The sequence below is a fragment of the Corylus avellana genome, chromosome ca9 (genome assembly GCF_901000735.1).
Source record: "Corylus avellana chromosome ca9, CavTom2PMs-1.0".
Lineage (NCBI taxonomy): Eukaryota > Viridiplantae > Streptophyta > Magnoliopsida > Fagales > Betulaceae > Corylus > Corylus avellana.
Genome location: NC_081549.1, coordinates 13,567,692 through 13,577,081, shown reverse-complemented (window position 1 = coordinate 13,577,081; position 9,390 = coordinate 13,567,692). Strand labels below are relative to the sequence as shown.

Below are 9,390 nucleotides of genomic sequence, written 5' to 3'. Positions count from 1 at the left end.
AAACACGAAAAATGACCAAGAACAGCGCCCTCGTCGCATCTCCGGTGTTTACAATGGAAAATAATGATATTTATAAGCTAATTTTAGGGTTTTAGCACTACCAAGTTGGCCAAGTGCGCTCGATCGCACTCGGGTAATATGTTTTCTGTTGCGCAGGGCTTGAGTGCGTTCGATCGCACTAAACGTGAGCTCGAGCACACTTCCAGTCGAAATTAGCCTATTCTTGTGCAATATGAGTTTGTAGATCTTTGAGTTAGCTTTTCAATTACACTAAATTTGCCTCAATCCGAGCTATACAACTCTATATATAGCCTTTTTAGTGGGACTCGTTGAGTGCGAATCATCACTCGATCCCAATTTGCTGCCAATGCTCCATGAAGTATCTTAATCATTAGAATTAATGAAATGAGTTGCAAATATCACCTTAAAGCCGCATTTTCCTCTTAACAACCTACAAATCACTAAAACATCAAAACTAACCAAAACATCAGAAAATAATATAGCTAAAGGCTTAACAAATGCAAATTAAGGAGTCCAAATATGCAATATTTGGCACTCATCAGCACTGTTCATTACAATCAGTTGTGGAAAGAACTTTTGGAGTATGGAAAGCCCGATTTCCTGTCTTTGAGAATATGCATTCATATCCGATTGAGAACCAGCGACTATTTGTGGTTGCATGCTGCGCGGTACACAACTTCATTTGCAAAGACTACAGTACTAATGATCCACTATTTCGTGTTGCCCTTAAGACACATTACGGGCAAGATTTGATCGATGTAGTGCAATTACCAACAATGACACCCATTCTGTACGTAGCGCATGGACAACCACCAAACCGAACCCCCAAAAGCAAGGAAATGATGATTATTGTCCAAGAGGCAATGACATCTCACATGTAGAAAACCGCCAATGAGGAGTAATTTATGTTAACTATGATAGGTTTTCCCTTCTTTTTATTGTTGTTTAGGACCATCTAATATGTATCTTAACCGAACTTGCTTATTTAATGCAAGTCGCTGAGCCTAGAATTGCATGTCTACTTTTGCATCTAAGTAACAAATTTCACAAATGGCAATCAAGAAATTCAACAATGCTCGGCTCAAAGGAGTAGCACAATTAAAACAAAAACACAAAAAAAATAAAAATTACGACTTAGGGTTAAGTATCTGCTAATACAGGGAATGAGTTAATCTTAATATCAACTTATTAATACTAGCTCCATTGTAACCGCCAACATAAAGTAGCACCAACAAGATAATCAAATCCAACACAGCCTGATACATCTTTTGCTTTAACTGGAAATCGTTTTCTGTAGAATTGTTATGCATTACCATAGATTTCTACATCTCATCCCTAGACTGCAACACGTTCTTCACAAGTGTTTTGTAATATGCTTGTTCGATAACCAACAATTTCCCAAGTCTACAACTTCTGCCCGAGTTTGCTCTTCAATGTCTTTCAACCGCTGCATTATTATTATTTTTTTCCATAAATTGACATTTCGTTATCAGCCTAATGAAAGAAGTCATAGTCACCAACTTGCTACAATATACAAAAATTGGAAGAAATGTCAAAGTTGGACATAACCAAATAAAATTGGTCCAAAAAGTTAGACATAGAAAATGAATATCAAACAATACCTTATACTTTTCACACCTATACCACTTTATACTATAATTTTCATTTGTTCAGGAATACCTTACAAAGGCAACAAATCCACAGCGACATAGTGGACGGCCGCTGGACGCATCACTATTTGTAGACATAACTAACTCATGACGATTGTGAAGAGAAAATGATTTTTGGAAAGACCGTTGACGCTGCTCTTGAGAGAAATGAAAATAGAAACAAAAATATCGATTAATGTACTTACCATTTAATTCATGTGGAAAATGATACATGATGCTATCATATTGCACTATGATTAAAATTGCAAAAGTGTGAATTAGTGTTAGTAAGAAATCTTAAAAGATATAACTTCATAAGGGTATATAGTTTATTGTACAACTTAGCAATCAAGAAGAGAAATTTCAAACCCCCTAATTATATATATTATCATAACGATAAGTTGCAATGTTAGATGTAGAGGAATTAACATTTGATGGTTAGTTTAAGTAATGCACATTAGCAATCTTTTTGAACACTCTAGGCTTGTAATATATATAGGCAATGCTTGCGAGAAATTCAACTAAAAAGTGGCCAATAGAATCAAACTAAACTGTCACCCAACACACCTAATCTAACAAAAGCTTGCTTCTTATTTAACACGAAAGCGATCCAAATAAACAAGCAATTAATTGGAAAATAAGTAGAAATCAGTCGAGTGTGAATTGTTTCTCCTTACAAAATATCTTGAAGCTCCCAACAATAGTACTATCAATACTGCTCAAAAAAAATGCTGCAAATCTGCTCCCAACAACAATACTGCTCCAAAACAATGCTGCAAATTCGCAATAATAAAGATAAGTCGTCAAATGTTAATTTTAATATGAATTATGATCAAATCTCAAATTAGATTAATATTTAGGAACTAAGCCACACGTGATAGTATGATATAGCCCACACCCACAAAGCTAATATTTAAGTTGTGCCTTTATTATTTTCCTTATGACTGTAGGGTTGATAAGGCTTATGTGGATTTGGGTAGTGAATTATGGATGAATGACACTTGAGGAAAGGAAATTTATTAGATAACACTCCACTCAGGGTAGGAGTTCATCAAAAATAAAGTTGTTTGACAAAATAATTCAATGAATCCCCTTCTTGCCAACGTGATTCTACTTACAAGAAAACTAAGAGAAACATAATGGACTACGACTACATTATGATAGACATCCCAATTCCTCCACTACTCCTGCTGATATAATGATAACAATAATCAACTATTAGAGATGATAATACTAAGTTAATAAGATAACGATAACCAAGAAAGATGAGTTGGAGAATATTTCCTCCAGGCTGGTTTGGAGGAAATTTCTGTCCCTTGAAAAATGATTTACGATTTTAAAAAAGAGAAATTATTTTAAGAAAATTAAAAAAACTTTTTCTGTTGGAAGTGTTTTCCAACCGAGAAAACAGTATTTAGGGCCTGTTTGAAATTGCGTTTGAGGGGCATAAAAGTATGTTTAACGCTCAAAAAGTCCATTTGAAGAAAAACGTAGTTTTTTGGTAAAAAAATTAAAAGCGCTTTTAAGGGTAAAAAAAACGTAAAAATGACAAAAACACACTTTTGGCAAAAGTATGAAAATGAAGCTTTTGTCAAAAAACACTTTTTGACTTAAAAGCTCAATTTCTCAAAAGCAATCTCAAACATGCTCTTAAGGCCTGTTTGAGATTGCGGTTGAAGGGCTTAAAAATGCTTTTAATAACACACACTTTTGGCAAAAGCTTAATAATGACCAACGGCTCTTTTTGACTTAAAAGCTATATTTCTCAAACGCAATCCAAAATAGGCTCTTAGTTTTCTACGCTAACAAACGCCTTCCTTTAGGGGTGTAAACGAGTCGAGCTTGGGTTGTCCGAGCTCGGCTCGTTTAATCTGGACTCAGGCTCGAGCTCGAGCTCGACTCGAGCCTGAAAGTGTTGCTTAAGCTCGGCTCGATAGGGTTGGAACCCTGTTCGAGCTCGAGCTCATCAATTTTGCCAACAATTTTGATCGGCCCTCAAGCTCAAATCTAGTTAGGGTCAATTAGATTCAATTATTCCACAGAACAAAGTTGCTCAGTCAATACTTGAGAGCGTCTGAGAGAGAGAGGGGCGGTAGTTTAGGTTAGGGTTTGGGATTTTTTTTTTTTTTTTTAATTTTAGATAGTGCCTTTGAATCTAAACAAAAGAAAACCAAAGAGAGCTTCACTGAGAGGCGAGACATACCGTGAAAGGCGATGCGAGGGGCAAGGAGAGCGTTTGAGTGAGAGGAGCGCAAGAAGGGGAGAGTGTCTGAAAGAGAGGGGCGGCCGTTTAGGTTAGGGTTAGAGATTTTTTTTAAGAGATGTATTTATAGTCTTACAGCTGGAATTAAACTTGTGTGTGCGTCTTATGTTGAGACTGGTTCCATTAATAAAATCCAACAGCCGATATTAGATTCAACTCAATTAGACGGCCACGATTAAATTCAAAATTTAGGAATTAGGAATAAAAATTGTGTTTTTTAGTATTATTTAGGTTCAGTTTGATATTTCAATTTTAATAATTGCGATTTTAAAATTTGTGTTTTTTTCAATCGCATTTTTTTTTTCTTCTTATGTTTTTTAATGACAACATCAAATGCCTTTATGTCACACAAACACTAATAGTTTACCATCATATTACATATAGTATTATTTAGTTAATATATTAAAATGTTAAAGCTTAGCACAAGTCAAGTATATAATGTCAATATTAATATATATTGTATCTTATATGTAAACATTTATATACTAATATGATTGTATCATTATATAGTTCAATGTTATTGTTAATTGTTATATACTTATATTATATGATCTCATGATCACGATTCACGACATATGATTTAAATTCAAATTGTTAAGTTTTTACTTACCGCAAATTCCTTATGATCTAATGGTCATACATTTATACTTAAATAGTTAAATTATATGATCATATTATCTCACAATTCATATTAATATTATCTTAGATCGAAGATCATGTGATATACGTTTTATAAGAATAAAGTATCTAAGTATAATGTATTGATTAAATAACACAATACCTTATGCAGATATACCATATGATTGATTATATAATGATTAATGATTATGTGATATACGATTCCAATTTCCAAAATATAAACTATCTAATGATAATATTTTTATTAAATGACACAATGTACCATATGATTATATCATATGATAACACGATTAATGATAATATCAAATATTTCTTATTATTTACTCTATATATATATATATTTCTTATATGTGTTTATATAATATACACATATACATAAATAACAAAAAAACAAAAGTATATAATATATTTGTTATTATTAAGTAATGTTGACTATATATTATTATTTGTTACTTATTAAAAAATATACGACTCGAGCCTAATAAACGAGGTGAGTCTTATACAAACTTAGCGGAGTCGAGCCGAGTTTGTTTCGTTTAATATTCGGGTCAAGATTCATGTTTACGAAACGCTTTATTTAATATTCGAGTCGAGCACAAATCAAACTTATGCGAATCGAGCGCCCGCTCGCGAGTGTCTTGGTCTCTTAACACCCTAACCTTTCTCACATGCAGCTAATTTAGAGAGAAAAAAAGAAAAGAAAAGAGGAAATGGCCATTAAAAAGCTACTATATCCTCTGCTTCCCTCTGCAAATAAAATCTCTGCCACTTAAAAAGTTAAAACCCCAGGCCATAGACATCCTCTTCTCCACAGCCCATAGCCATATCGTAGAGTTTTTGTTTCTTCCACTCTTCTTCTTCTTCTTCTTCTTCTTCAGTTTCGCAGAGACATTGTAACAAATGATACTTCAAACGGTGCTCTCCTCTGGTCCGCTCCTCTTCTCTCCATGCTGCTCTACTTATAAGAGACTCAATCCCCTTTCCTTCTCCAAACGACGTCGCGGCCTGCGTCGTTGGCATTTCATCAGACCTAGGCCTTTCGCTGCAGGTACTTGGATTTGGATGGAGGAAATGATGAGAAAATCATAAAAAGTATTGAGTAAAAGGAAATAATTGGTTTCTTTCTCCATATCTTCACATAAAACTGTTTGGTTGCTGAGAATGTTGCACTGGAAGTGATAGAAAGTGAAATTTGAAGTCCTTTAACTCTTGCTACCAAATTATTAAACAGAGTATTGGGATTTGTTGGGGATAAGACTTTGTTTTTGAACGTTTTGTATTAAGCTTGGTGCCTTATCTGTGTCTTTTATTTTTATTTTTATTACATTTCAGTTGCTGCAGCAGAGAATGGCGTGTTTACATCTCCAGAGATAGCGAAGACGTTCGATTTTGCTTCGGAGGAACGGATATACAATTGGTACCTAAATATCTGTGCTTGAATTGTTGCTATTCATTAAGTCTTCTGAGGGATTGCTTTTGCTAATTCTCTTGATCTGATTTCTTTTCTTTTATTATTTGTTTCTTCACTTTATTAATCAATATTTATTTATTTATTTATTTTTTTAAATCGTTTCTTCACTTTATTTGATGAATAGATATTCCGTTGAAGTGAAGTTAAACTCTTACTACCGAATCATACTGTGCGCACATCAGTTCATAGTCATACAATGTTTAGTATGTCATATTTCACATTGGCCAGAGTCCTGTTTTTGAAAGAAATATTGATTATTGTTGGATATGCTATCGTTGGAAACTGACTGCATTCTTTAGTTCCATGGAATTGGTTTCACGTTTGGTGTTACTGTGAGTATTGAGATACAGGGACACTAGGAATCTTGAACATTATTTTTATATAGTTCATATTTCCTTTTTTTGTTTTTGTTTTTTTTTGTTTTTTTGTGTGAATTATAATTTCACATGCATCCCTCGGGACATAGACTTATACCTCATGCACCATGTTATTATTTTGGTGATGGAGGTGCCGTTTAGCCCAATATGCTGTAACCCTTATGGGATGGAGTATATAACACTCTTAACTTTGGATATTATAGACAAATGGTGGTAGTTTCTATTCCAATAATTCAAACCGAGTATAAGGTGCTGGTGGATACAAGTAAATCTCCTTTAGCATGTCAAGTTCTTAGTACATTGTCTTATCATCATCATTTACACCATGTAATTGTATTTTATCTGTTATAAGACACAGGTAACTTTGCCAATATGTACTTTTAACTCCCCATTTCTCTAGTCATCCCATCATCCATGCCCCCAACTTGTCTCTTATTAGACAATCTCATTTTCCAAGAATTAGAGTCTCCATATATAGTTGAACTTTTATTGAACTCTGAAAAATCCAGTACGTTAAAAACATCTTGTTTATTCTCTTTTTGAATTGAAACCAATTCATTAAGAACCAAAAACAAGGCCCATGGTTTTGTTAAGGAAAGCTCAAAGGCTGGATAATTGTTTCATGCTCAAAGAGTACAAAATTGACAAGAAGGAAGCTCTGCACAATTTGCCTTGATTTTATCATTAATTTGTGGAGCTTGATAGATCCCATAATGGTGATACTAACTTTTTTTTTTTTTTTTTTTGATAAGCAAAATGTCATTAAAAGCAAAAAGCCAACCCAAATACACGAGAAGTATACATAGCTAGAAAGTGAAAAAAGAACAAGGAAATCATGAAAACTAGGCACCAAAGGAGCTACAAACATAGTTGTCCAGGTATAAAAAGTATTAAAGGAAAAGAACTTAAGCTTCACCAATGTCCTCTTGTGATCCGTGAAATTTTCATAATTTCTTTCCCCCCAAAGACACCTCAAAAGGCAAGAAGGCACTGTCTTCTCCACAACAACATTCTGAGTGCTACCACCAGTCCTCCAATAAGCAAACAAGTCAACTACTCGTTTCGGCATAATCCAAGATAGCCCAAGATGATTGAAAAAAAGCATTCCATAAGGTACAAGCAGCCTCACAATGGAGAAGAAGATTGTCTATGGACTCTCCTTTCCTTTTGCACAAACAACACCTATCGACCACAATGACATGCTGCTTCTTAAGGTTGTCTATGGTAAGGATCTTCCTTAGGGCCGCCGACAAAGCAAAAAAAGTCGCTCTCAAAGGAACTTTAGTCTGTCAAATACCCTTCCAAGGAAAAGGAATACCAAAATTACAAACAAGGACACTATAGAAAATAGCTAACAAAGAACAACTCTCTTTTGGAAGGGCCCACCAAAGCTTGTCTTCACCTTCATGTCTCACTCTAACCGAATAAAACAATTATTATTTTTTTGATAAGTAATACAACAAATTGAAAAATGAGGCAAAGACATTCACCTTCCAATCATGAGTTGTTCTAGCAAAGCTTACTTTCCATTGATTGGAGCCACTAGAGAGCTCCAAGTGAGCTGCTACAGAAGCATCATTTGCACAAGTAATACCCTATAAATATGGAATGACTTCCTTTAAAGCTTGTTCCCCACACCATAGATCATTCCATAATCTAACCTTGGCACCATCTCCCTCCTCAAATCTAGCATGACTTGAAAGCATCCCCTAATCCCTCCTAATTTTCTTCCACAACCCCACTCCATACGACCCAAGATGCTTATTTGAACACCATCCACCCAATGAATTGTCAAATTTAGATTCCACCACAACACTTCACCAAGCTTCTCTCTCATGCACGTAGTGCCAGTTTTTTTTATTTTTTATTTTATTTATTTATTTATTTATTTTAAATTTTATGAGAGCATGATTGAACAACAAGTTCTGAATCTCTAATCCTCCTTTAGAGATTGGAGAACAAACATTGGACCAGCTTACCAAATGAAATTTGAACTCTTCGCCTAACCCGCCCCATAAAAAATCACGATGAAGCTTCTCAATGCGGTTTGCAACACCTACATGGAGAGGGAATAAAGACAGGAAATACGTAGGGAAATTGGGAAGTGTGCTCTTTATAAGGGTAACCATACCATCCTTAGACAAGTACATCATTTTCCAATCTACGCTTTATCTTTTCGATAACACCCTCCCAAATAGACTTGGCCTTATAGGAGGCCCTAACGGAAGACCAAGATACTTTAAAGGCAAAGAAGAAACCCCATAGCCTAGAATGCCAACCAATCTATCCACATTATCAACATTACTCATGGGAAGCAATTCCGAGTTAGCCAGATTAATCATCAAATTGGTGACAAATTTGAAGCATAAAAGTTCAGCACGCAAATAGTGAAGGTGATTAGGCTTAGCTCCACAACAAACCAAAGTGTCATTTGCAAACAACAAAGGTTAAATGTTAACCACACTGGAGTGCGTAGACCCTACAAAAAAGCATGGGGGAAGTCCCCTATTGGTAAGGACTTGTCAATAATCTTGTAAACTCCATTCACAAGACTAATAGGCCGTATGTTCTTAAGACCAATAGCTCCAGACTTCTTCAGATTGAGAGCAATGAAAGTGGCATTAAAACTTTTTTTAAACTTACTAGCATGAAATCGTGGAGCACCCCCATAATGTTTGCCTTGGTCACATCCCAACAAACTTGGAAAATAAGCCATAGAAAAACCGTCAGGCCCTGGTGCCTTATTACTTTTCGTACTTTTCACTACCTCAAGAACCTCACTCTCCTCAAATAGACTTTCTAACTCAAAGGTGTGCTTCATAGTTGAACTGTTCTAAAAACAAGCTATCACAGTATTGCACAATGTGTTCTTTGATAGCAGATTGATCCGTAGAAATTGTACCATTTATTAACAATGTTTCAATGGAGTTGTTTCTCCTATTGGAATTGGCCACCCGATGGAAAAACTTC

General features: G+C 34.9%; 1 protein-coding gene across 2 annotated transcripts in view; it reads left to right on the top strand.

Annotated features, from left to right (window-relative positions):
* Positions 1 to 5,305: 5,305 nt before the first annotated feature.
* Positions 5,306 to 9,390, top strand: part of LOC132191419 (valine--tRNA ligase, chloroplastic/mitochondrial 2) — a 60,983-nt gene continuing 56,898 nt past the window's right edge. For both annotated transcript variants that reach the window (XM_059606421.1, XM_059606420.1), the window contains exons 1-2: positions 5,306 to 5,620; positions 5,905 to 5,989. In XM_059606421.1, coding sequence (XP_059462404.1) covers positions 5,473 to 5,620; positions 5,905 to 5,989 — 233 coding nt within the window. In that variant the 5' untranslated portion in view covers positions 5,306 to 5,472. The remainder of the gene's footprint in view (positions 5,621 to 5,904; positions 5,990 to 9,390) is intronic.